The sequence below is a fragment of the Embiotoca jacksoni genome, unplaced genomic scaffold (genome assembly GCF_022577435.1).
Source record: "Embiotoca jacksoni isolate LCO1_2020_lvr unplaced genomic scaffold, fEmbJac1.0.p SCAF_51, whole genome shotgun sequence".
Taxonomy (NCBI): Eukaryota; Metazoa; Chordata; class Actinopteri; family Embiotocidae; genus Embiotoca; species Embiotoca jacksoni.
Window position 1 is genome coordinate 1,914,417 of NW_027185405.1, and position 27,642 is coordinate 1,942,058.

Here is a 27,642-nt window from a genome sequence, read left to right on the forward strand (position 1 = left end):
CTTCTGTCCTTCCTCCTTGTTTCCTTCTGTCCTTCCTCCTTGTTTCCTTCTCTCCTTCCTCTCCTCCTCCTGCACACGTCATCCACCCCTCCACCTCTCTGTCCTGCTTTCATCCTGCTCGCTCTCTTTTGTATCGTCTGCTTCCTGTTTCCTTCCATCAAGCCAAACCTTGTAAAAACACTAAAGATGTCACCGAGTGTTTGAGCTGAGCGTCTGTCTGCTCGGCTGTCGGCTGAAGACGCGTCCCGAATCTCAGAAACAAAATCAGGAAGAAAAACGAATTTCCGCGTCGCAGCTCGTTCTTTATTGTTCTTCAACGCTGCTCGTGTTTGATGCATCTTTAAGTAAAGACGAGTACAAAACAAAGAAGATGTTACTACACGTCTAACCTTCACACCGGAGCGGAGGCCGAACAAACGTGTGATTTAAAAGCATCGTTTTATCTCCTCTACTGAAAATGATGCACAACACTCGACTGTACGAAGGTTTGAGTTGTTTTAGGTCATTTTGTGCTTTCAGGCTACATTCACTTACATGTATTGATTAAAGATTCATTAAATCAATTAGAAAACAAATCAAAACAAAATTAATAAGTACAAAAATAAGTCTTATTGCAACTAATTTGCTAGTCTATTTGGGTTATTGTCAACTTGCCTGCTAAAGGCTCAGTGGGGTCAAAAACGTTTTGTTTTTTTTAGTCTTACCAATAAAAATATATTAAATATTGTAAAAGATTTGTACACACCATCTCTTTCCAAGGCGGGGCAACATATGAAAAATAATACTGAATCTTTTGTTTTTGTCATAATGTAAAAATCAGACCAATTGACGTTGAGTGCCGGCAGCATCGTGAACACTGCAGCACAAGTTAATATGTCGTTTATTTAAATGTGCTCATGTGGACGTAACCGAGGTTTACGAATTAAAAATACTTGTTTACTGGAAATTCAGATTTTTAAAAAGTGGCGGGTCATCTTCCAGTCAGACCGGTCCGATAATGGAGTCGGTTTCCATCACTGTTCACCTGCGTCGCAAACAGTCACACGCTGACTGCGGATGTTTCACCAGATGATGTCGTATCTTTAGGAACATTAAACGGACGGAAACGCAGCCGCTCCGTCGTCCTCTCGTCCTCCTGCTGTTCTCTTGTTTCTCTGCAGCAGCAAAAGAGGAAAGTGAATAATTTGGGCTGCTTTGGAAAGCCTCCAAGCTTTCTCTCTCTCTCTCTCTGTCAGCAGTGTCGGATGGATTAACACACACACACACACACACACACACACACACACACACACACACACACACACACATACACACACACACACACACACACACACACACACACACACGGGAGTAACACTCGGCGGTGCCAAGCAGCACGGCGAGGAAACATTGATTTATGCTTTGTTATTCCATAAAACTGTGCTCTGGTTCCGTCCATCTCTTCATCTCTCCGTATCGTCTCCCTCGTTTCTCCACTTCTCTTTATCTTTCTTCTTTTATTCTCTTTGACTCTCTCTTCCCCTGTTTTCTGCCTCCCTCTCCTTCCTCTCCCCACGCAGCTCCAAACTCGATCAACCAGGAGTTGATCAATTAACACCACGAACTGCAAATTTGTTCAACTTTCACAAAAAAAGAATCGTAATTTGGATTCTTCTGGTTCTTCATTGTTGATGAATAGAACTGGTTAGAATCTGAATGTTGGAGGGCCGAGATGAGAGGAGGAAGGAGCCCGGGTCGGTTTACAGTAATATCGGGCCAGGATCCAGTAGTGGTCAGGTTAGTCGTGTAACGGGACGGAGTTCTGATCGGACTGGAATCGGGCCGACGGGTTGGTTACAATCTGACTGGAATCGAACCAGGATGGGTGAGGATGTCGGGTCAGAATCAAATAGAGATCGGGCTAAAACTGGGCCGGGACCGGGACCGGATTTGGAGAGTAAAGGGGCCGGACCGGACTTGGATCAGGAGTAGGAACAAGCCAGGATTGGGTCAGGGTGATTCTAGTATCGGTCCAGGACTGAGCCAGGGAAACGCTAGTATCAGGCCGGGATGGGTTAGGATCAGATTAGAACTGGTCCAGGATCAGATTAGAACTGGTCCAGGATCAGATTAGAACTGGTCCAGGATTGGTTCCATTTGATTTCTCCATCGTGTCCTTCATTATTTCACCGTAATCACGTGCATTGTGACCTCTGACTTTTGACCCTCTTTTTTTTTTCTTTCCCCTCCTCCTCCGTCTTGAGGGATTTTCCTCAGGTTTAGAAACAGCTGATCAGGACACCATTAGACCTCGGGGCGGTTTTACTGCAGCGCGTGCGTGCGTGCGTGTGTGTGTGTGCGTGTGTGCGTGTGTGTGTGTGCGTGTGTGCGTGTGTGTGTGTGCGTGTGTGTGTGCGTGTGTGTGTGTGTGTGTGTGTGTGTAGCGATGCGTGTAAGCATGCATGTGTTTATCTTGTCGCTGCTCTCTTGCCTCGGCGCTAATAAAGGCCAATGATCCGTGCAGACTGAATTCCCACTTAAATGGCGGCCTTAATTATTGAAGGTGTCTGAAGTGGATGGCGGCGTTGAAGGCTCAGCGCATCATCTCAACATGAATAATACAGCGTTGCTCTAAACAGTTCTTCTCTGTTTCAGGACTCTTTTTTTTAAACATAGAAACACAGCATCTAACAGAGATGAGACCTTTAAACAAACGCGATCATACTTTTCTAATTTCTTCTTCAAAGAGAAGGAGATATTTTCTGTGAATGAAGTAGACCCACACAAAACAATAATAAAGCACGAAGAGCAACATCGTGGTGACGAGCAGCACTAACATCTGGTAGTAAAGTACATTTCCTGAAAGAAATGTGGTGGAAAACTCCAAACAAGCCGATGTGAAAATACGAAGTCGTTTTTTTTCCTACGATACACGACATACGTCCGTCACACAACACATAATGAACACGGGCGAACTGGTTCAGCAAGAAGAGACAAATATACTCCAACAACAAAAAACACAAACTTCAACCGAGTACAGAAACGTTGGATTTATTTTACTATCTCCTCACCAGAAGAAAAAGCTTTTATTTCCTCTCTGTATTCAACCCTCCTCTGTTCTGCTTCTCTTCTTTTCTCTTATTCATCAGCAGCTACCCAGAATGCACTGCAGAGGTGTCGTGAAAGGTATCCGCCGCGTTCCTTCAACCCCTCTGCCTGCCAGCTGGATATAGTTCGTTACTTCCTGTGTCAAACAGCCAATCACAGAATTTATTTGGCGTTTAAAAGGGCCCTCAGCATGCTGGGTAACCCAGGTCATCAGTGTGTGTGTGTGTGTGTGTGTGTGTGTGTGTGTGTGTGTCTGTTTACCCATTAAACTGAACCCACTGAGTCAAAACCCAAAGTTACTTCGCTGCTACGTGACTTCACTTCAAAACTCAACTTTCTCCTCCTCCTCCTCCTCCTCCTCCCCCATATCTCTATGTATGACCACATCTACAGGGAAAGGACAGGGAAGGAGACATGAGAGGAGAGGAGACAGGAAAGACGAGGGAATATGAAAAGGTGGCGAGGAGAGGAAGGAAATGAGGAGAGAAGATTGAAGAGGAAGGAGAGGCCAAACAAAAACAAAAGGAGAGGAATCAACAGAGGAGGAAAGGAGAGAAGAAGAAAAACGTGAAGACGGATAGAAAACAGAGAAACAGGAAAACAAGAATGGAAGAGGAGACAAGATGAAGAAGAGTAGAGGCAACAAGACAGGAGAAGAGGAGAGAGGAGAGGAGACGAGGAAACAAGAAGAGAGGAGAGGACATGAGAGAAGGAGACATTACAAAGGAAATTAGGAAAATAGAGGAGACGAAATACAAGAAGAGGAAACGAGGGAAGCAACTTGAGTGAGGAGACGAGATAGATGAGAGGAGGATGACACGAGGTTAAAAAGCCACGGTGGAGGGAGGAGAGAGGAGGGAGGAGAGAGGAGAGACGAGGGAGGAGGGAGGAGAGGAAAGAGGAGAGACGAGGGAGGAGGGAGGAGAGGAAAGAGGAGAGAGGAGAGACGAGGGAGGAGGGAGGAGAGGAAAGAGGAGAGAGGAGGGAGGAGAGAGGAGAGACGAGGGAGGAGAGGAAAGAGGAGATGAGAGAGGAGGGAGGAGGGAGGAGAGGAAAGAGGAGAGAGGAGAGACAAGGGAGGAGAGGAAAGAGGAGAGAGGAGGGAGGAGAGACGAGGGAGGAGAGGAAAGAGGAGAGGAGAGAGGAGGGAGGAGAGAGGAGAGTGTGTGTGTGTGTGTGTGTGTGTGTGTGTGTGTGTGTGTGTGTCTATCGACCCGTCAGAGACAGAGAGTATATTGAAGATGTAATTTGCATTGATCAAATTGGAGAATGCTGACGAGGACGAGCCTGTTCACACACACACACACACACACACACACACACACACACACACACACACACAGTTCGGCCCATCTGGAAGACACACAGAGACCATCAGTCCTCCATAACACTGATCGTCTTTAAGAAGTTGAACGGTTAACGAAGCTGTGATTTACGAAGTGTACGGTCAGATTTCACCTGCTGACATCAGAGAGTGGAGCCTTTTGGCTCTATGGAGGACAATAATCTAGCTACGGCGTTACCAAGGCAACCCATGCAGACAGGATCGGTGATGTCTGAACCACAGACTGAATATAAAAGTGTTCGTAGCTTCCAGGTCTGAAAAATGGTTCTGATCCAGAAGTGTCTTCAGCTGCAATACCAGCGAGTGCCACTAGAGGTCGGCTCCAAAAAGCCTCCGGCTCCATAGACTCCCATTCAACTTCTCTCATCAAATCCAAAGTGAATAAAATGTGTCCATCAGTTATCTCGGTGTTGTTAGCTAAAGTCACTCCTTCTTATTAGTTTTCTGGAGGTCCATCTGAAAATAATCCCTCATTCATTAGAAAAGAAGATTCAAGAAGACCTGATTTTGGGGGCGTGTCTGTTTGATTGACAGGCCTGTGGTGCATGAGGACACACGTGACCATGAGGACATATGCATGCAGAGACCGTCTCTTTTGCTGGAGGTCTCCGTTTCACATCACACAGTGTTTCATTCGAGTGTAAAAAGCCGTCGGTGGGACGCTGCTGCAGCACTTAGCGACACCTCGACCTCCATCACGCAGAACGCACACGCCAACACACACCAACACACGCCAACACGCCAACACGCCAACACACGCCAACACACTAAACACAACACGCCAACAAAAGCACGGCGCTGAAATAAAAAGGAGGTCAGTCGGAGCAACAAACCGACCGAGAGGAGACACAAAACAAAGGAATGAAAAGAGTGGAAACATAACGAAGGAGTCAGAGGGGGATGGAAGAGGAAGAGGAAGAGGAGGTGGAGGGATGAAGAAGAAGAAGTGCAGAGGAAGAGGAAGTGACAGGACGGAGGGGGGTGGGGGGGGGGGGTACGTGGAGGGCTTATGTAAGTGTGCTGACGGCGTTCGGCAGCCGTCTCCTGAGACCGAACAAACGTCCGCGTGTTGTCTCGCACGAAAAGAAAATGCAGAAATGCACGCACACAGAAGAGGAAGCGTCTGGAGAGGCTAACGTGGCATCTGTTTGTTTGTCAACATCTGTCGTTGCCATGGCGCCCGGAGGGGGAGGTGTTCTGGCCTGCAGCCTTTTTCTAACCTCTGGTTTCATCTCCAATCTGAAGGAATCGTCTCTATATCTAAAAACTGCCTTTGATATACATTAAATATTTTACAACAATATGTACAATGAAACGAGGACGTACAAAACACATATTAGTAAATAGAAACTTTCATTTGGACCTAATTTCAAATCATCTTGTTTAAAAATGAAAGTTGAAATGAGACACTTTGAGGTTTTCTTTCTTCCAAAAACGATAGAATGAGATTCTGAAAGAGAACAAAATAGTTTCAGGAAGTGTGTTTAAACAATCCTCCGTCCGTCCGTCCTCGGTTTATTAACTCCTCCCTACGTTTTCCTCTTTTCACATCTTCATATCGAAGTTGTGAAAGTGAAACCAGAGTGGTTCTCGTCCGTCTCCGTCTCCGTCCTCTTTACCTATGACATGTTTCCCTTCAACGTCGCTCCACTTCTCCTTCGTCTCTCTCGTCTCCTTCGTCTCCCTCGTCTCTCTCGGACACGTAATTGAAAAAAAAAAGTGGGATTTCTGTTGACGTCCGTCTCCCTGCTGAACTCCATCTAGTCTCACACCTCCTGTCCTCTCCCGTCTCACAAACTCAGAGACACGTCTGACTCCCGCTGACAAGCTGTCTCTTCTCGCTCTCGTCTTTTTTTATCACGGTGATGTGTCCTCCGTCTCCGTCTCATCTTTCACTTCTCCCGCCTGCATCCGTCTGTCGGTTCGATGGCTCTTCGTTGGCTCGTGTTGCTGATAAATCCAGATCCACGTTTGAGCTTCTTTGATCGAGAGCATCTGCAGCCGAGAAGCTTTTAATGCCGCCAAGATTTACAAGTGATTTGAGCGAGTTGACAGAAGCTGCTCGATGTGCAACTGGAAGATTTCAATACAAGTTGTTGAATTTAAGGTGTTTGGATACAAAACGTGTGTTTGTTCATGTAAAAGAAAGCTGATTCAGCCGGTTCGGGGTGGAGCTCAGCTATGTGAAGAAATGTTACTAAACATGAGGAGCTTTGGAGACGCACGTTTTAAACAGTCAAAGAAAACTTGGACATAGTTTTGGTTATTAAACTCTATTTCTTTCTGCCCGTTGACTGAATTGTTTCTGAAACAGTAAATGCTGACAGCTTTTTAATTGAAATTATATTTTTGATTCATGTATTTGACTAATTATTGGTATTTAAATACTTAACGGTGGATTATGTTTTACTGTATGTCCCATTTCTGTGCTGCTAACATGTTTATTGATGGTGAAACTCCAGACAATATGCAGACATAAAAAAATGACTATGCTGTAATAACAAAGAGACAATATTTGTATAATATTTACAACATGAAGAAGACGTCGTCTGTTTTCTGAACGACGACTCGTCTGATCAGCAGATATTTGGTGACAGACATATTTCTTCTAACAGCTCTTTTTTGTCACTTTCTCTCGTCGGCTCGTCCTCCCTGTCCTCTCCATCTCCTCTTCACCTCCTCGTCCTCCCTGTCCTCTCCATCTCCTCTTCACCTCCTCGTCCTCCCTGTCCTCTCCATCTCCTCTTCACCTCCTCGTCCTCCCTGTCCTCTCCACCACCTCTTGCTTCTCACACATTTCAGAGTTTCTTATGAGTCTCTGACAGCTCCCTCCTCCCTCTTCCCTCTTCCCTCCTCCCTCCTCCTCCCTCCTCTCTCCCCCCTCCCTCCCCCCTCCAGCCTTCAAAGTTTCTCTCTCACTCCTCACATCTTCCCATCGCGCTCCTCGTTTCGTCCTCCCCCTCTTTCGGAATCTGAATTCGAGCACACGTCTTTTTTTTGGTCTTTTTTCTTTTGTTTTTGTTCTCAGCTCTGAGTCTCTCCCGCCGTCTACCACGAGATGTTTTTAAAAATACGACTTTCTGTTCCTCCCGTATACGAGTCTCGTTCAAAGGACGTCTCTCTGCTCGAGCTGCAGCCAATTACACCTCCCAGCGAGGTGCAGTCGACGGCAGACGGCGGGAGACGACTGCTCGTCAGCTGCTCCGAATCACCGCGAGACGCCCGGCGGAAGAGGACGGAGGTTTAATGAGCGCGGCCGTCACAGGTGGAGAACTGAACTCATGACCGAACGCTGGGATCATAATGAGACAATTATTTTGACGAGCAATTTTTGTTTTGTTTCGCATGTTTAATTGCGCCCGGTTGTTCAGTCCACATGAACGCCATCAGAACGTGTTCATGATGTTTTTATTCGACATAATGTTCACTATACCCTGGACATGTTAGAGATGACAGACTCTCCACAAACTGACTGGATATTAAAGTTGCATAAAAGTTGCTTAAAAAAAAAAAAAGGGAAAAAAAACAACAGCTGAAAGATCAATTGTCTTCGAGTGACTTTGAAAATGCCCGTTTAAATAACAAATAAAAAAAAGAGTGCTGGTCAATAAGAAGTTGATGTTTTAGCTGCACGATGAACGATCTATTTAAAAAAAAAGTTCTCTATTTATATGCTAATTTCTTCAGACATGTCTGTGCTTTATGTATTAAAGCATCTCCTCTGCCACGACTACACAAGGGCAAGTAAGCAGTTTTCATCCTCCTCTTCCTCTTCCTCACACACATCCCTCCTTCAACCTCCTTCTCCTTCACCAAACAGCCACTCAGGAGGGACGACCCTCCATCTGTCCCTCCGTCCCCCCGTCCCCCCGTCCCTCACCGATGTGCTCCGCTCCGGCCATAACACCACGTCCCTCCTCCGGCCTGGAAAAGCACTTCTACCTGCTTTTAAACATCCAGCCCACAGAAAGCTGCAGTCTTGAGATGAACCTGATAATTAGTAATAAACTTCAACTTGATGTGTTTTTACTGATAATTTATGTTGTTTCATCATTTTTGCTTGTTTGAGATTTAAAAAATAAAATAAAAAAGAGTCTTTGTGAAACTTTGCACTGGGGATGATGTGTTTTTGAAAAGAAGCAGACTCCTTTACCCACGTCAGATCTTCACCAATCTTCCTGCTCCCTTGTCTCCTCCCTTGTCTCCCCCCAAGTCCCCCCCCCCGGTCTCTGGCCTTTTGCTCCCGCTCTCATCCCTCCGCAGCAGAGAGCTGGAAACAGCAGGGAGGCGACATGCTGCCGGACGGAGGAAGACGGAGGAAGACGGAGGAAGACGGAGGAAGACAGAGGAAGACGGAGATCGCCTCGGGGCTTTTTTTCTTTTCTAACTCTGTTTTGTTCTCGAGCTCCATTCAGTCAAATCTCCATCTCTTCCTCGCTCATGCCCTGGATCCTTCCAGCTCTCCATTTCTCTCTTTCTGTCCCATTAAATCTCTCCTTCGTGTGTTTGCTGGTTTTGCACTCGTTCCAACTCATTATCTCTACGTTTTGTTCGGAAAGACTCTCTTTGTGCTGTAACACATTCAGCAGAGCTTCTTCCTTTTTTTGCAGTAGAGTCGAAGGAATTCTGCGAAGCCGCGGCTGTAAACACGTTAAAGCCGCCATTTGCTCATCGAACTTGCCGCTGAAGGTTCACATACGTGATCAGTTTCAACCTCGCGGTCGGACACCGACATCGCAACAAAACAAGCTCCCAAAGCTCCCCCTCCCCCCTCCCCCCCGGGTCGAGTCCCTACCTCCTTCTGGTGGTACTTGATGGCGAGCTTGAGCTTGGCGAGGTCGTGGCACTGTCTGGGGTCCAGCTCCTCGCTCTGGTCGTTGTCTCTGTGGTTCAGGATGGTCTCCAGCTCCCTGGAGCTCCGGGCCTGATCCAGGAGGTCCTTGGCGAAACGTTTGCACTGCTGAGACAGTTCCTCGTACTCCTGGCGAAACTCGTTCTCCACCTGGCGGTAAACCATAACCGTAACTTTGAACATCGTCTTATCGTGCTGCAATGGCAACCTGAAACTAATAAGCAGCGTTTGATATAAATGCTTCTGCGGGCTGAACTGTGGAGAGAAAAGAGGGGAACACAGAAATGATTTGAAGCTCATGAAGTTGAGGACGTGGCATCCCTCCAGCAGACGTACCTTCGGGTGCTGCGAGAATCTCCGGAGGACCGAAGCTGCTCTGGTGGATCCGGATTTTCTATCGCAAACACTTTTAAGCTGGCGTCTCATTTAATTGAACAGCGAGCTGCGTAACATCTGGCAGAAATCACCACAAAAAGCTGCGTTTCTGTGCCGAAGGACGGATCGGGGTGCTCGTGACTAATGAAGGGGCTCCACCTCCGTACCTTGCTGAGCTCCTTGAGTTCCCAGCCCAGTCGGAAGGCGGTGAGGATGGGATCCTCGCTGGACAGCGCGATGAGAGAGGGCGAGGCCAGAGCCTTGTAGATGTTGAGGCGAGAGCGTGAATGTCGAAGGCTGTCGACCTGCAGAGAGTTGAAGGAGATGTACTTTACCATCGGACACCTGCTCGTCTTTGTGGATCTGTCGCGTTCTCTCTGCTCAGGTGAGTTCATCTGATTAAATGTGATTAAATGTGTGTAAGTGTGTTCTAGAGAGCTTTGGTCAAGTTTGTAGCAGCTTCTCTCAATAACCAAGTTTTAAGAGATTTTTCTTACGATACAATTTGGGAAAAAAGCAAAATAAATTGTAAGTCGAAGAAAAACATGTTTGGTGTAAAACATTGTTGAGTTACTGAAATACATTCAAATATTTGTGCCTGTCACAGGAGTCAGGACTCACCTCTGAACTGGACACACACTCAACACAGTCGCATCGGATCTGGTGAGGTCTGGGGATGGTGACCTGCACAGAGCAACATTCGCTCAGTGAAACCAAGCTCAACGTTTATCTGCTCACAATAAAAAGACGGCTTCTATTCATGTTTTGACGTGTCGTAAAGCGTCACCACCTTCCGCTGGACGAGCAGCTTGATGATCTCGTAGTTGTTGGTGTGAGCGGCGAGCATGATGGGTGTGATGTCGGGGGTGAACTCGGAGAACTGACTGTCCATCATGAGCGAAGGAACCTGGAGGACAGCGGATGGGAAAGCTGTGAAAACGGGACCGACGTCTGCCGTTGCATAATCCGGCAGACGGATGTTTGTCTTACTAACTGGCAGCCGAACGGGAACAAACAACAAACTCAGAGGAAGCTTTGAACCGCGCGGTCAAAACAAAGATTCAGCTCTCAAAGCAGATGATTCATCACGTCAAAGTCTTTCCGACTAACCGCTCGATAACGGAAAGTTTCCCGCTCGACGACGCAGCAGAGGTGCTTTTATTTAAAGCCGCGTCGTCGACCAAAAGCTCAGCGATGTCACTCTGAGCCCCAAAAAACAACACGGGAGGATGAGAGACATAAATAATGTCATTAAAGGACACTATGGATTTATGAGTGATTACAGCAGGAGCGGAGGAGGTGATGTTAAAATGAAAAGTCAGTCGGCTGTTTGAATCATCGGAGAACAAACACTTGAAAATGACAGAAAGATGAAGTCCAGGTTAAAAATGTCGCAAAGCATTATCCTGTAATACACACACACACACACACACACACACACACACAGTCCAAGACATCTGAAGAAGAGGAGCAGACAGGAGGAAGAAGAGGAGGGAGAGGAGGAGGAGGAGGAGGAGGAGTGCAGGGAACACGTGTAGATTCTTTCATCTCTCACAGGGAGAACGAAGCAGAGTGCTTCTCATCTCGTCCTCCCTCTTCGTCCTCTCCGCTGCCTCACTTCACCTCCTCTTCCTCACCTGCTCTTCCTCCTCACCGTCTCCCACATCTTCTCTGCTGCTCATCTTCCTCTTCTAACCCTCCCCGCCATCCTCCATCTGCTTCCCCTCTTCATCTCTTCTTCTCTCCTCTTCCTCCCTCCTCTTCCTCTCTCCTCTTCCTCCCTCCTCTTCCTCTCTCCTGCCAGAAAAAAACCCTTCATCTGATCTCTCCTTCTCTCTGGACGTTTCGCCCCCTTTTTTTGTTTTGTTCCCGCCATGATGAGGAGAGTGAGAGCAGCTGCCACGGGCTGAGCATCACACACACACACACACACACACACACACACACACACACACACACACACACACACACACACACACACACACACACACACACACACAGGTAAATATAAACAAGCACTCAGGAGAATGCTGCATGTAATGTGATTTTAATTAATGCAGTAAAAGTGCTGCTGACGAGGACGAGTTAACGAGGACTGACCCACATTAGAGAACCTCACCGTGGTGTTCGGTTCTGTTTGGTCTCAGATCCACTCGCACATTAAGCTGGATTCAAAACCTCCACACCCGGGGGTTTATACCATAACTCATATTTTAGTTTTTTAGACTCCGAAGAAGACTTATTGTATTTTGTTTACAGCCAGATTGAATTGGAGGCCAAAGGTTAGAACAAAAACAAGTGTTTAAGGTCAAAGAGGAAACGGGCGCTGCTCAAATCAAAGAAAATATCAGAACCAGACTTGCAGGTTGGAAATAAAACACTTGTTTATAAAGTCAGTTTTATTTTAAAAGGGCACTTTGGTGCTGTAATATTTTCTGTTCATGCCATTTTTCCGCAGATAGTTTTTTTTTTCAGGAATTTGCGCAAAGATTTGCCAAACTCAGTTTTGTTGTTGAATGTTGTGGATGTCCTCGTGTGCTTCCTGTCGACGTGTGCTGATCTTCACAGGTACAGTCGATGCCTTTTATCTCCCCTCTGTCAAAACTGTTGATCTTCCTTCCACCCCCTTACTCCCTCTCTCTTTTTATTACCTTCCTCTCTCCCTCCTCATCCTCCTCCCTCGCTCCCTTTGTCTCCTCACCCTTCGTTTACCGGCTCGCTTACAAATAAAAGGAACGAGTCGGCGACGAAACGCAGAGAGGAGGTTGGAAATGTGAGGCACCGAGTTGTTGTTTTTTAAGAGGAGGGGGGAGGGGGGGAAGAGAGACAGTGACACTGAGGCCAAACGAAAGAGAGAGAAAGAGCAGACGTGGAGTGAAGGAAAGCAGATGGGGAGAGAGGGAAGGAGACAGGAAGTGAGACAGAGATATACAGACAGCCTCTCGCTTCTCTTTGAAGTGTGAAGGGAAAGATCATGTGTGTGTGTGTGTGTGTGTGTGTTATCTATGGATGTGTGTTTACAGACAGTTAAAAGTCAGTTTTATGTAATCATATTTTGATTTTCAGCACAAACTTTCTGAGGTTTTACTGTTAATTGAATTTCTTTTTGATTTTGTGTTTTTTATACGTAACTTCAAGAGAGTCTAGTTGAGCTGCAGAAAATCAGCCCTCCAGTCAGAAGTGACCATATTTGGATGAGCTGGGGGAGGAGCTAGTGGTGAATCTGACTGATGTGATTGGAAACCTGACGATACTACGTCCCGCCCACCGATAGCTGTAACCTGACTGCACCACAGACCTGTCAATCAAACAGACACGCCCCCAAAAACAGGTCTTCTTGAATCTTCTTTTCTAATGAATGAGGGATTATTTTCAGATGGACCTCCAGAAAACTAATAAGAAGGAGTGACTTTAGCTAACAACACCGAGATAACTGATGGACACATTTTATTGGGTTCATTTGATGAGAGAAGTTAAACGGCGAGTTTCATCTGTAGAAATGAACTGAAGAGGAAATATGAATGAAAGACATGAAACAGAAGAACGAGAGAAACGGACACAGCTTCGTTTCCTTCCACATCCTACCGAAGAGCGACCAAAAAAAACCTTCCCACAATCCTCTGCTTCAGCCAACGAGGGTTGGTTACCATGGTGACGCGGCACCTCACAGCCTCAGACGGTCCAGGAATTAATGCAACTCGGTTGTTTTCTCTCATCTTATCTTTTTATTTAATCATTTAAAATACAAAAAATAATGTTCTTGTTTCCTCTTCCTCTTCACCCTCCTCTTCCTCCAATGTCTCTCACTCGCTCTTCATCACACCCCCACCCACCTCCCCCATCCCTCCCTCCTCTCTTCATCTCTGCACCCTATTGAGTTTGAATCTCTCACTCTTCATACTTCCTGAGTCTCCCTTCACACCTACACTTTAACTGAACAGTGCAACATGTTCTTTTGCTCACACGCACACACACACACACACACGCACACACACACACACACACACACACACACACACAGTCACACACACACACACACACACAGTCACACACACACACACACACATACAGACATGCAGCAGGCAGACAAATATACTGTCTGTCTCTAAATCCTATTTCACAGTTTGTCTTGAAGACGAGCGGTTTAATTTTCCTCCTCAGCAGAACGAAGCATTACAGTGATGTTATCACACACACACACACACACACACACACACACACACACACACACACACACACACATCTCACCTGCTTCTCCCCGCTGGGCCGGCGGTGGGACAGCAGCAGCTCCACGGCGCCCACCACCTCCTTCCTGATGGCGTAGAGCAGCGCGTCGCCCGTGTGGATGCCGTGGTCCAGCAGCAGCTCCATGATCTCCAGGTTCTCGTTCTCGATGGCGATGAGCAGCGCGCTGCGGCCCAGCGGGTCCAGACAGTTCACATCCATGTTGTAGTAGACCTCGGCCTCGCGCAGCGCGTGTTTGACCCCTGCATAGTCGCCTGGAGGAGAAGGGGGGAGGAGGGGGGGGGAAGGAGGAGGAGGGAGGAGGTGGAGGGATTTTTGAAGTTTCTTCTTTGTTGTCAAATGTCTAAATGATTTCTGGTATTTTGACCAAAAGATTCCAGAGTTATAGATCAGACATAAAACATTACATCACGTAAATATCATAACAATCCTTGTGTATTATTTGGGATGTAAACTTGCTCCAGTTTCTGGTTGAAGGACGTCGTGACAGAACATTAAACCTGCAGTCAGTCGGACTGAGCAGCTGCTCGGCTGTCAGGCAGCGTCACCTCAGCGTCGTCTCACAGGTGACTGCACCAGCAGGGGGGTGGGTGTGTGTGTGTGTGTGTGTGTGTGTGTGTGTGTGTGTGTGTGTGTGTGTGTGTGTGTGTGTGTGTGTGTGTGTACCTTTCTCCACGGCGGTGAGGTAGGCTCGCTCCTCGGCGGACAGCTCCACCTCAGCGCGGACGATCTGAAGTGGGATGCGGTCCCGGTACGGCGAGTATGTCGCCTAAAACACAAACAACAACAACAACAACAACAACAACAACACAGAGCGAAGGAAGCTGTCAGATCGACTCTGATCCGCTTCGGGATCTCCGTTTTCTCTGTGGTTGAAACTAAACCAGAGTCGACAGAGAAGAGCAGAACTCATCGTACTGCAGATTTAAAAGTCTCAGAATCTGATCTGATTTTTGTTCCTCTGACGCCGTTTTTATAAACCGCCCCTCAGAGCTGCAGCCAGCCGACATCACATCCAATATTTGATTCTCGCTGTTTGTTTTGGGCTCGAAAATGCTGATAAACCGGCTGCTGGTTTAATTGTAAATATTGAAAATCCTCTCCGCGGCCAACGAGGCCTGACGAGAGGAGGAGTTGGTGTGGGGGGGGGGGGGGGGGGGGGGAGGGGGGGCGGGGGGGGTGTTGGTTTGAGGAGTCACAATCAGACGTCATCATGTCGGACATGAAGGTCGAGGAACCGTGAAGTTGCGGTAAATAAACACAACTCACCTTCTTGTAGTAGAGCTGTGTCATCGGATTCATCTGGCCAGTCTGGAAAAAGAGGAAGAGAAGAGGAAGTTACAGCGGTGAGACGGAGGAGGAGGAAGGAGGGAGGAGGGAGGAAGTAAGGAGGAAGGAGGGAGGAAGGAGGAAGGAGGGCCTGCTGTGACCTCAGCAGCTCGTCTGCCTCACCTTCATGTAACGAGCTGCAGTTTTCTGTTTTTAATTTGTTTGTGGTTCATTAATTCACAGGACGACATTCAGGAACAGAAGAGGACAGATTATATGATTAGGTTTTATTATGATTATTTTATATTATTATTATATGCTGCGTCCCAACACAGATGTTTTGCTCAACATCATCACGACATGTTTTTTGTTTTGTTCAGTCTCAACATTGTTTTTAGTTTCTTATCGTTTATGTTTTCTTACTGTTTTGATTCTGTGTTTAAACGTGGACTCGACAGGTCGCAGTGTGACAGCAGAGACACTTCGGTTTTCACCTCTGACCTCGAGTGTCAACTTTTTTTCATTTCAGCGTCCAAAAAACCAACGAGGAGGATGAGGAGGAGGAGGAAGAGGAGGAGGAGGAGGAGCCTCGGCGGTCCTCGTCTTCTGTTTCAGCAGATTCTCCTCTTTGACTGAATAATGTATCTGAGTGGACGATGACGGCAGCCTCATGTTGAACTGTGGAGGAGAATAAAGGTCAGACGGAGACGAGCTCCTGCAGCTCCTGCAGCTCCTGCAGCTCCTGCAGCTCCTGCTGTCCGATGACTCCACCATGCGGAGCGGATTAAATTATGTGGATTAATTCTGCAGCAGCAGGAATGCAGTTAAAAATCTGCATAGCGAGGGTGAATTTCTGCTGACGGCTTTAACAGCGCTACGGCACTGCAGATAAAACTCACCTCCCTCCTCGTCCTCCGGTTTCTCTCCTCCACTTCTACATGTCTTGCCCCCACCGACCCCCCCCACCCCCCCATCTACTTCTCTCCACCTGCATCTCTTTGCACGAAGCTATTTGTAACTCTCCTCTCATCTTCCTCCCTCAGAAATCTCGCTGCATCTTTGACTCCCTGCATCTCATGATTTTCTGATCCACTTTCACGTCTCTTGTTTCCATCTTTGGGACAAAAAAAAACAACTAAACAACAACAACACTCCTTTGCTAATGGCCACATGTCAACAGCTGCTGCTCTGACAGGTAGAACAACAACCTGCAGTGACTTGCAGGATTGACCTCATTGACACAGAAGGAAACGCAGCGATAAGCCCGACGGTGGCTGATAACGAAACGTCACACCTTCCTGAACATGAAAACTATCAGCTTCAGTCTCCCGTCTTAAACACAACCTCTAAAAAAACAAAACGACTTTTCTCTCCGGGATTTCTACCGTCGCCGTCTTGCTTTACTGGAGCAGGAAGTGACCATATTTGGACGAGCTGGGGGAGGAGCCAGCGGTGGATCTGACCGATCTGATTGGAAACCTGACGATACTACGTCCCGCCCACCGATAGCTGTAACCTGACTGCACCACAGGCCTGTCAATCAAACAGACACGCCCCCAAAAACAGGTCTTCTTGAATCTTCTTTTCTAATGAATGAGGGATTATTTTCAGATGGACCTCCAGAAAACTAAGAAGAAGGAGTGACTTTAGCTAACAACACCGAGATAACTGATGGACACATTTATCAACTTCGAGGGAGACAGTAGGAGCGCTTGTTTTGAGGCAGCTCACATCTTGAATTAAAAAAAACTGTATTATGTTTTCACTCCAATTAATCGTCGCTGCCCTAAAAAAAACGAACACGAACGTGGCGGGCTGCCGTTCATCGTGAACGTAACCTCCGTTAACGACCTCCCAGAGCTGCAGCCCGGAGAAGCCGAGAGACTCGACTCCACGCTCGCATTTGGTTTTACCCACTGAGGATAGTGTCTTCCTCAGTGTAGCTCGTTGTCGTAGCAACGCTGTGTGGAAACTACCATGATGTCATCTCCGACTTCAACAGACACACGCGCTCCATTCTCTCCAAAAACAGAAGAAGGTCTGTTGCCAACGAGTGACGATTCTCTCGGACCAATCGGTCCACTCGTCCACTCACAAACCCAGACGCTTCCTGTCAGGCTGGTTCTGATTGGTTCGGGCTCCACTCAGTAAAACAACCTCAAATGCAGGTGAGGAAGTTGATTAGCGCAGTAAACGGTCCCTCAGCTGGTATGAGTCAAAACACATCTCTGATCAATCACTTCCTCAGGTGCTATAACGGAAGAAAATCACCAATCAGAGCAGAGGATCCTGTCCTCAACCAAACCTGTGCAAAGCGCCGACACGACACCGAATCCACATGGAATAAATCAGTCGGTTTGCCGAGCTGCAGTTGAAGAAGTCCAGTCCATTAAAACTGCTGCAAAGAGGAGCCGTTTATAAAAGTTACATTAAACATGAGGGACGAGGCGGGATCGTGCCCTCCGCAGCCGCCTGCAGGTGCGAGAAAACAAGCATCTCCTGGCTAAAAGGTGTCGGCGCTGTCTGGCGGTAAATCACACGGGAGATTTTGATGATACTTGTAGCAGCTGTTAAAGACTTTGATGGACTTGGCCCTGAGTAAATGAATGACTTGTCCGCCGCTCAGGGCTACTGCCAAGCTCACCCTACTACCGTGATACGAATTTTTAGTTGCCTTTATGAGCAGTTTCCCCCATTGCATTCTGGGTCATGTATGTACCTTAAAGAGGGAGGCGTCTACTTCCCATTATGAGCAGACGTTATAAAAACATCGAAGCAGCGAGCGTGTCCCGTCGTCTTTGAGCCACGAACTGGAGAGACGAGCTGCTTTACTGCTTTCTATTACATGTGGGTGGTTCTCTCTCCATCATCATCATCACTCCTCTTCCTCCTCTCAGGATGATCGCTCAGGTTTCTCTCCTCCTTCACATGTCTCCTACACACTCACACACACACACACACACACACACACACACTCCCATCACTCTTCACCTCTATCTCTGGGCGACACTGCTTTAAAAAACAGCCATGATTCTGTGGTGGAAATCACCACATGGGCTCAGGAACACTTGGCTGGAAGTCGGCGTGTTGAAGATTTCCCGTTCCCCCAAAAGTTTGAACACAAAACTCAGATGTTTCTTTGCTCCGGTTTCAGGTCCGCGGTTGAATTCACGAATGATGTTGATGAAGAGACGACACTCTGAATACTTCCTCGTGAAGGTTGTTGCTTCTTCAGGAACAGACTGAACTTTTTTTTTTTAATCACTACTTCTCAGCTCAGGATGTTAAAACTAGAGGAGAAAAAAAAATCCTCCATCAGAGACATTGTTTGAATGTGTTTTCCTCTTCAGGTCTACGTATTTGTAAAATAAATAAATAAAAAGGGCCCCCAGACTATCTTCAATGTTGTGTCATTGGTCCAAAGCTGTTATTGCTCCTCTTCCTCTGCTCCACTCTTTCTTCATCCCTCAAATGTTCCTGCGTTAATATTCATCTCAGCCTCTCTGCCTCCACATCCATCACTCACGCTGCTTCACTGCCGACTTCCTCCCGCGGCTGTCTCAGTCCATCTCTCTTGGATTTAATCGAACTCCCCTCCGTCTCTCTTTTGGTCCCATGATCCTCCTCTGTATCACTCTCTCCTTCACTTCAGTCTAATGTGATCTCCCGTTTAGACTTTCTGCTGCTACCGAGTCCTTTTCTCTGCTTTGTAAAGAAAAAAAAAAACGTCTGTTTTCCCAGTTTCTTCTCTTTGTCATTCACTCTCAAATCTCTTTTTTCCCGTCGCTCTACGTCCTCTCACTTCCTTTTATCTTTTGGTTTCTTACATTCTCCTCACATCCCTCCTCCTGCTCTCCTCCTGCTCTCCTCCCTCCATCACATCCTTTTTCCTCCCGTCTGCGTTTCCATAAAAGAGAGACGGAGGTCAAACATATCTGAACCGAACCATAGTGACGCATAATTCAAATCACACATGGAGAGTATGTGTTGGATATGAGCTGATGAGCTTCACTATCAGATACTTCATTTGTCTTTTCAGGGAAATTAAAAATGGACCTTTCAGAGATATCGGGATGTATTTTTTGGAGTGGATGAAGTTGTTAAATTTCCGGACGCTGCGCAGTTTAAATCCCGACTCGTTGGTCCCGTCAGCAAGATCCAACATGATGTGCAGATTAAAACCTTTCAATAAAAGCCTCCAGAAATTAAAAGCCCACACAATTAAAATACGTGGACAGAAAAGCCTAATCTGTGCGGCTGCAGGACAAACATAACACCATCAGGGTAAAAAGGAAGGGAAGGCCAAACAGAGTGCGAAATCTGGTGAACGAGGAGATGACGGGAAGGCAAATGGCTCTCCTTATTGATGTCAGTGAGACCAAACAAAAACAAAAACACGTCCTGCACCGACATCAACCTTAAAATCATTCATACTGGAGTCCAGTTTTATTACACGGTTCATCCCAGAGTTCAGAACGAGTCCTCGGAAAGTGGACAGAACGCTCTGCATGAACAAGCGGAGGCTGTTCGTTGAACAACGAGGCTCCAAGTTAAAGTCGGACGTATGATCCGGTGCTCTTACAGCTTCAGGTCAGTTTGTCTGTTCAGTTGCGGCTGCAGTTATTTTAACGTCTCTTGTACTGCAGCACTAATGTCGAAACCAAAAAAAAGCCTCTTATCATCGAACAGGTGCAGAGCTCTGATATTTTAAGGACTCCGGTTGAACAAATTATCGAGGAAGCCGTTAGCAGATGAATCGATAGTGAGATTACAGATTAGTGGCAGCCAATGTTAGAACAAATAAAATCAAACCATTAATAAGACCTCCGAGGGGGAAACGACGGAAATCTCATCAGAGAGGCCGAGGTTTAAATCTCAGGAGGAATCAGGAAAATCAATCACGTGATTGAGGTTTTTTTTTTTTTTTCTGGGAGGAACAAAGAAGGAATCAGGGTTGATGTCCATCACGATGAGGCTTAAAGCTTTTGTCCTGTAGCTAAGAGTCGACTGAAGTTTAACAGCAGTGGTTACCTTCAAAAATATTCTTCAAATGGGTTTAAGATTATTATATTGTCCTGCTGATTGGACACTTTTTGTTTTTGCAATATGGATGTTTATTTACGAGTTTTTTGTTTATCCCCATTAAATTGGATATTTTTGGGGGCTTAAATTGTTTTGGGCTGTTTTACTTCATACTGACTGGACAGATAATTAATTAGTCATTTTTAGGTATTTAAACATATAGTGTGGGACTGAGTGTGTATAAAAATATTTGTAGGCTCTGGGTCTGAAAAGTGAATGCCTTAAAGTGTAATACACACTGAGGGCCACTAGGGGCTGGCTCCAAAAAACCTCCATCTCCAATAGACTCCCACTGAAAAAGTTCTCTCCTGAAACACAAAGACAGTAAATGTCATGATGGTGACTTTAGTTAAATTGACATTGACAATGATTGACAGGCCCCGAGTGCAGTCAGGCTTCTGGGAGTGAGTGGGCGGGACATCATCAGTCTGATCCACCCCTCGCTCCACCCCAACTGGTCACTTCCCGCTCTGAAATAAAACAAGATGGCAGCAGCTGAAATGCCAGACTGGAGGCTTTAAAACAGCAGCAGGTGATTCAGCCAATCAGCAGCAGGTAAATCTCTCCGTAGTTCAGAGTATGTGGACGTTTTTAAACCTGGTGAGACGTTCTGACCGGATGAATGCTCAAAGGGCCGAGCTGGCATTTATTCAGTGTTTCACAGCTGCGGCGTCGGTGACATCAGCAACCTGTCGACTTGTGTTTTTGTAGAAACTCTCCCTACCGGACAAATGTTGTGCAGCTTTTAAACAAAGTTGAGTGGATCTGACTGGAGCACCAGGGGCGGGGCTTGTGCAGGCTGGACGCCGCCAGGCTCCTCCCCTCCACCTCACAGCTGCAGCACAATGACGACGACGCGGTGGGAAAAAAAAACTCAAAACAGAAGCTCAAAGCGCTTTTTCTTCACGGTTAACCTCCGTTTAACGAGGAGACTTGATTACAAACAAACTTATTCACAGGCTCGGTGTGAGGGAGCCGCCGCAGGGGGAGAAGAAGAAGAAAAACGAGACAACACAGCGAATCCTGGCAAATAAAACCACGTTGGCAGATGATGCAACCTTTTGTTGTGTAACGCTCTAAATATAGAAGCAAAAGGCATTTTGGGCATTTGGGGAGACGAGACCGCCAGCTGAGCTGAAAATATCCCAACCCCGGTGCTACCTCCAGTCCCCGGGGAGCCTCCGCCTCTGCTCCCCCCTCCCTCCCCCGCACTCCTCTCTTCCTCGTCCATCCCTCACTTCCTCCCCGTCACTTCGCTTTCACCTCTCCTGTTCGCTCCTTCCTCCTCTAATCCTGCGTCTCCTCTTCACTAAGTCCTCTCGCTCCTTCAGAGTCCCTCCATCCTCTTCCTTCCTCTTCTCACTTTCCTTCGTCCCCCCTCGTCACCCCCCCCCCCCCCCCCCCCGGCAGCATCCGTCACTTCCTGTCATCCTTCAACCTTTTCCCACGGCGACCATCCCGCCATCTGCAGCATCGCTCACCTCTCATTCCTCCACCTCTTTGTCTTCTCATTCATCTCCTCCGTCCTCCATCCTCTTTATCCTCCCTCCTCCTCCTCTTCCTCCTCCTTCTCCTCCTGCCCTCTTTATAACTTTTCCCCCCAAAAAATCCCATCACTCATCCTGTGTTCTCTCTTCCCTTTCAGACATTTGATTTAATTACCACGCATTCTTCTCTCTCCTCCTTTCTTGTCTCACTTCTGTTTTTGCTGACTCTCACACTCACAGGTCGCTTCACTAAAATCCGTCTCCTCGGAAAGATCGACCGACGGCCGAGTCGATCCTGAGAGTTTCCTCCGCTCTCGTTTCAGTCCCGCTGCACTTAAAGAAACTTCGTCCTAATTAAAAACTCATCTTTTATTCAGCGCGTCGGCCAAATTCCTGATGCGACACATTTTCTTTTAGTTTTGGCAGAAGGAGTGAAATAAACAACAACAACATGTCAGTTGGATGTATTTGAGCCGTTATGAGTCAGTCCCTTCAGGAAGTCGCAAAAATCTTCTGATCACAATAATCAACGCTAAACTTTTTCTGCTGACAAAGTTCCTCAGTAGCGTCTCTGCTGGAGGTGTTACAGCACAAAGTAAGTCTTTCGGAATAAAACGGACTTCGTTAACGGAAGTAACCCGTCGGGAGACCTTCATTACACCTTGTTTCACTACCTTCACCTTTCACACTTATAACTTGGTCTTTATAGGTGATAACCATTCCTGTTACATCTCGGCTATCCACATCTCTTATCATTTAATGGGATGACACCTAGAGATTTTTTATATCAAAAGAAAAAAATAATGAAATTGTATCTCACCAGAAAAATAGAAAAAAGAGATATATTTTTATTGTGTCGAGGAGATTGTGTAGAATCTGTTAATATCTGAACCATGTTTGTGTGAAAACTGCATGACTCAGCAATTAGAAGAAGAACAATTTGCTTAGTGCGTGACAGACAACAAAACGTGGTGATCGGCTGCTTTTTGTTGTTTATCTGCAAAATGAATGTGTTTGATTGAGTGTTTTCAACAGTAAAACTCCACCCGGCGGTTAACGGGGACGAGAAGCATCGTTAGAGACGATCTGTGCCGGGAAGGAAAAAATGCTTAACAATAAAAGAAATTGGAGAAAGCCACAAGAAGTAACAGAGCAGGGTTGTTGTTTTTGCTGTTTTCTTTTGGGAGTATCCGGCGCTCTTTTAGCGTCCGCACGCACACAACAACAACAACAACAACGACTCGATGTCTCACACCGCCTGCGTCAGAGCGTTTTCTCTAAAAAAAAAAACAGCAGGATTAACCGCAGAGGATGAAATTGAACCATGTAGAAAAATAAAAAGTCCAATTCTCTGTCAGAACTCACAACGTTGAAGTGAACTTTATTCAAATCTTTAGGTTGCAACAATGAGACAGAAACACACAGAGAACCCCAGAAAACAGTTCAACAACAGGGACATTGTATGTTCCTCCTTTCCTTCCTCCTTTCCTTCACTCCTTTCCTTCACTGCTTCCTTCCTGCCTTTAATTTAATCATACGTAATTATACATTGAGCTGTAATTGAATTTGTTGCGCTACATCAGTCTATTTAATTGCCCTTAATTGCCCTGATCTCTCTCTGTGTGTGTGTGTGTGTGTGTGTGTGTGTGTGTGTGTGTGTTACTGTTAATCAGTGAATCAGTGTATCCTGATCTGCATCGTTAGACCTGGGCATTAAAGGAAGAGATGCATGCATGCACGCACGCACACACACACACACACACACACACACACACACACACACACACACACACACACACACCAAAAACTACACACAGTGACACCGCAAGTAGATGTGATAATAACTCAATTTATCACAGTTTAGGAAAATTCCCTCTGTGTGTGTGTGTGTGTGTGTGTGTGTGTGTGTGTGTGTGTGTGTGTGTGGATTATTGAGGGTGCAGCAACTCCTTTAAATTCTCAGCACATTCAAGTGTGTGTGAGACAAAACAAAACTCCTTGTACAGTGTTTGCTGGCAGCCACACACACACACACACACACACACACACACACACACACACACGCGTCTCTTTTGGTGCTTGGTCATGACAGGAGGAGGCAGCGGGATCGCCATGGAAACAATGGTTGGAGTGGAGCAGTCAGGGAGCAGCTGTGGTTTCCTGCAGCAGCCGAGGTTAAAGGTGAAAGCTGCAGGTGTTTGATTCCCGCCCACCATTGAGCCACCTGAGATGATCACACCTCATCTTCAACATCATCAGCCTCAGAAAGGGCTGCCGGCGTGCCCCGAGGCAAGGCATCTGGTCGAGCAGTGAATGGTTTAATCAAAGGATGAATCTGACTGACTACAGGCTCGTGGAGAAGCTGTAACTCTACAGAGGAGCGCACCTGTGATTCGCTTCATTATCAGTTAATTGGACGAATGTTATCTCTACAGATTCATTAGAAAACACTGTTTCAAAATGCTCGTTATTCAATGAAAAAAAAACAACCTCCGAACAGGAAGTGAGGCAGCGAATCATCCGCGGTGAGAAGGCCGAAAAAGGCTCGTCTGACGTCGTTACACGAAACGACCGGCACTGAAATCTCGAAGCAAACAGAGCGACAACAGCATTAAACATTCAGCGTGTGCACAGCAGATCGATACGGCAGAAAAACAGCATTAGTCATTTGTTCTAATGGCTTCAAACGACCTGTTTTGACTTTCCCGTCTGGAGAAGAAGCGCCGTCCTTCTCCAGGAAAAAAAAGAAGAAAAAAAAAAGACACCATCTGTCGCCGACTCAAACAGCTTCGAGATACACGGTGCATGTTGGGGTTGTTATCCAGCAGGACGACCGGCGAGACCGACGAGTCACCGACTCAGTTCCAGTCTGGAATTAAACTGTCTGTGAAAACATCGAATACTGAAGCAGAGTGAAAGGAAACTCTTTTCTAGGAGTTCAAACATGAATCCCATGAGGAGTAAAATTCAACTTTAACCTCATGTTGTTTAATTTGAACTCTTTCACAGTTTTAACAGACAGCACTTTCCATCACGTTCCTACACTTATGGTTTTTAATCATAGCCCCGTTTTATGAATCATTACGTCTTCATTGAAATGTTCCAAAACAGCATGTTTTAAACAAAAGTAAATATCATTCCCGCCCATCACTTAGATTTACGAAGAAATAACTGAGGCATGCTGGGAAATGCTAAGACAACAGTAAACACCAGGAGTAGAGTTGGAGAGTGATGGAGCCGCATTCCTCAAGAGACCTGCACAGAAAACACCGGCAAAGCCATCGTCAGCTGAGTGCCCCCCCACCACCACCACCACCACCACCACACACACACACACACACACACACACACACACACACACACACCAACCCACCGAGAGAACTAACTCAAACCTCTGCTGCCAAAAGTGGACTGGACAAGAGATCCAGAGACAAAGAAGAGCCCAGCTGTGGATTTCCTGGTTGCCAGATATGTTGCTGTCATGTGGAAGCAGTTCAGCACCACGGACAGCTCAGTACCACAGAGAGTTCAGCACCACGGACAGTTCAGCACCACGGACAGCTCAGCAGCAAGGAAAAATTAGAAAACCTCAGCAGTTTCACTCCTATTTGTGCCTTGAGATTGATCACAGTGCACAATCTGAAGCACCTGGATCGAACTGAAAACTGATTTATGCTTTGAAACGACAGGCACAAAAGCTGTCGTCGCACAATTCACAATGCAGATCATTTGAATTACAGACGCGAGAGGGTTTGTGCCAAGTTTCATTTGACGGTGTCATCCAAAGCAACACCGGCTAACAGCCAAATCCTCCAGTGGACACGGGAGGAATCACAGCGCCGGAGAACAGTCAGGTCGTCAACAGTGAGCCGACGCACGCCAATCATTGTGGTGTTGCGTCATCGCTGACAGCTGTTGAGCCGCCCTCAGGTCATTTTGGCATCTGTGAAATGTCAGCTTTTCTGTTTCCACTCCTCTCCGACAAACAGCCCCTCTCACTTTTCCTTAACTGAGCAGTTTGAGTTGTTTAACCTTCAAAAAAAAAAAAAAAAGGTGAAAATATAGTTCAACAAACGATCTGTTGTTTTGTTGAAGATCAACGAGTCCAGTAGGAAAAACTGTGTCAGTCACCTTGTTCCCATGTAAGAGACGCTGTTTGGATTACTGTCAACACACACACACACACACACACACACACACACACACACACACACACACACACACACACACACTCGCGCAGTCCATAAAAACAGGCCACAGCCTAATTAGTCTCCTCTGTATGCAACCTGTGTGTGTGTGTGTTCGAATGTGTGAGTGAGGGTGTGTTGGATTAATTAGCCGGGAAGACGGCGGGCAGACGTTGGACGCCTTCCTTTGATCTGACGCTGCTAAGTACTTCCCGGAGACACACACACACACACACACACACACACACACACACACACACACACACAGCATATAAAAGTGTCCACGTTGTTATGGTTGCGGTGACAGCAGAAGAACAGCAGGCTTTCTAATTATTGACCAGTCAGCGACATACTGAGGGCTACCTGACCCACAAGTGTGTGTGTGTGTGTGTGTGTGTGTGTGTGTGTGTGTGTGTGTGTGTGTGTTGATATAAATTTCCAGCCCAGCAGGTCAAACCGAAGGGCAGCACAGCACTTTGCACTTGAGAGTTAAAGCAAGATAAATGAGAGGAGCCGGGCTGAGAGGGGCGTAGCGGAGAGAGAGAGTTTCAGCTTGAATCAAGGTGGTGACCTCACTCTCAGCTCGCTTTTCATGTTCCGCTGTTTTGTTTTGTTTTTTTGCCGTTATCTGTAATCTCTCCATCTCGTTCCTTTTTCCCTACGTTTGCCCTCCTCAACGCTTCTTCCTCGTCTCCTTCACTTGTTAAACGTCGACTTCCCGACCATAAAACAAGAGAAGAGTAACGTTCAGGAATGCGTCGCCCTTCGAGAGGAAGGATTCAGAGTGTCGTCTCTTGGTCAACATTCACTGGTCACGTGAACGTTTGTGATTTCAACCGCGGACCTGAACCCGGAGCACTGCATGGGCCGTTCCTGAGCCCATGCAGTGATTTCCATGACAGAATTACGTCTGTTTTTTGTTTTTTTTAAAGCAGCGGTTCCTGAGGGTCCAAAAGATCAAATCATCAACAGAGACCCTTGAAATGCTTCAGAAAGTGTTCAGCGGTGAAACGATGAGGTGTTTCTGAGCGACGTTCACGTTTCAAGAGGGGCGGAGCTTCACTGTCTGAGACGGAAGAAGACATTTTAGACGTGTTCGGGCTTTGATAACACTTTTCTAAAGTTATACACATTTATTTCTGTTTAAAATTCAACCATTTTCAGGTGTTTTCTTTTCAACATGAAAATTTCAGCTTGATGTCCAGAATCGGAAGAGCTGAAATAACTGGTATGAATAAATGCAGCATGGCTGCGTCCCGGCAGCGGAGAGGACGTGACGATGTTCGCCGACGGTTGTTTTTCATGCTTTGATCCGTATCAGCTTAAATAACTTTTAATGAAGCGGGTTTTTGAAATTAAATTCCCTCCCTGTCCCCTCTGTTCGTCTCTTTCTCCTGTCTTTCCTGTAGAAAATACAAATACAAAAAATAGAGCGATGCGGTCCTTCTCTGTCCATTAAGCAGCTATTAGCCCCGTGGAACTCATTACAGACTCAGCTGGCAGGCGAACGACCCAAAAAAAAAAACATCAAATCCTGGTCGTAAAAAAAAAGGCGCCCCAGTGAGCCGGAAGAAACACAGTTACGAAGGAACAAGACGCATGCAGTGAGTCAGCTGCTGTTTTACAGAAACTTTTCCCTCCATAAAATCCTTAAAAACATTAAAAAGGAATGACTGACGGCTTCAAAATGCCACAACAAACACAATAACGGCT

The 27,642-nt window shown here is 46.5% G+C and overlaps 1 protein-coding gene across 1 annotated transcript in view; it reads right to left on the bottom strand.

The window, feature by feature from the left end:
* Positions 1–17,500, bottom strand: part of trpc5a (transient receptor potential cation channel, subfamily C, member 5a) — a gene marked incomplete in the record, with an annotated part of 29,714 nt that extends 12,214 nt beyond the window's left edge. The window contains 8 exon segments of the mRNA XM_069172117.1: positions 9,228–9,434; positions 9,827–9,964; positions 10,281–10,343; positions 10,450–10,566; positions 13,908–14,158; positions 14,571–14,673; positions 15,174–15,215; positions 17,479–17,500. Coding sequence (XP_069028218.1) covers positions 9,228–9,434; positions 9,827–9,964; positions 10,281–10,343; positions 10,450–10,566; positions 13,908–14,158; positions 14,571–14,673; positions 15,174–15,206 — 912 coding nt within the window.
* Between the last annotated feature and the right edge of the window lie 10,142 nt (positions 17,501–27,642).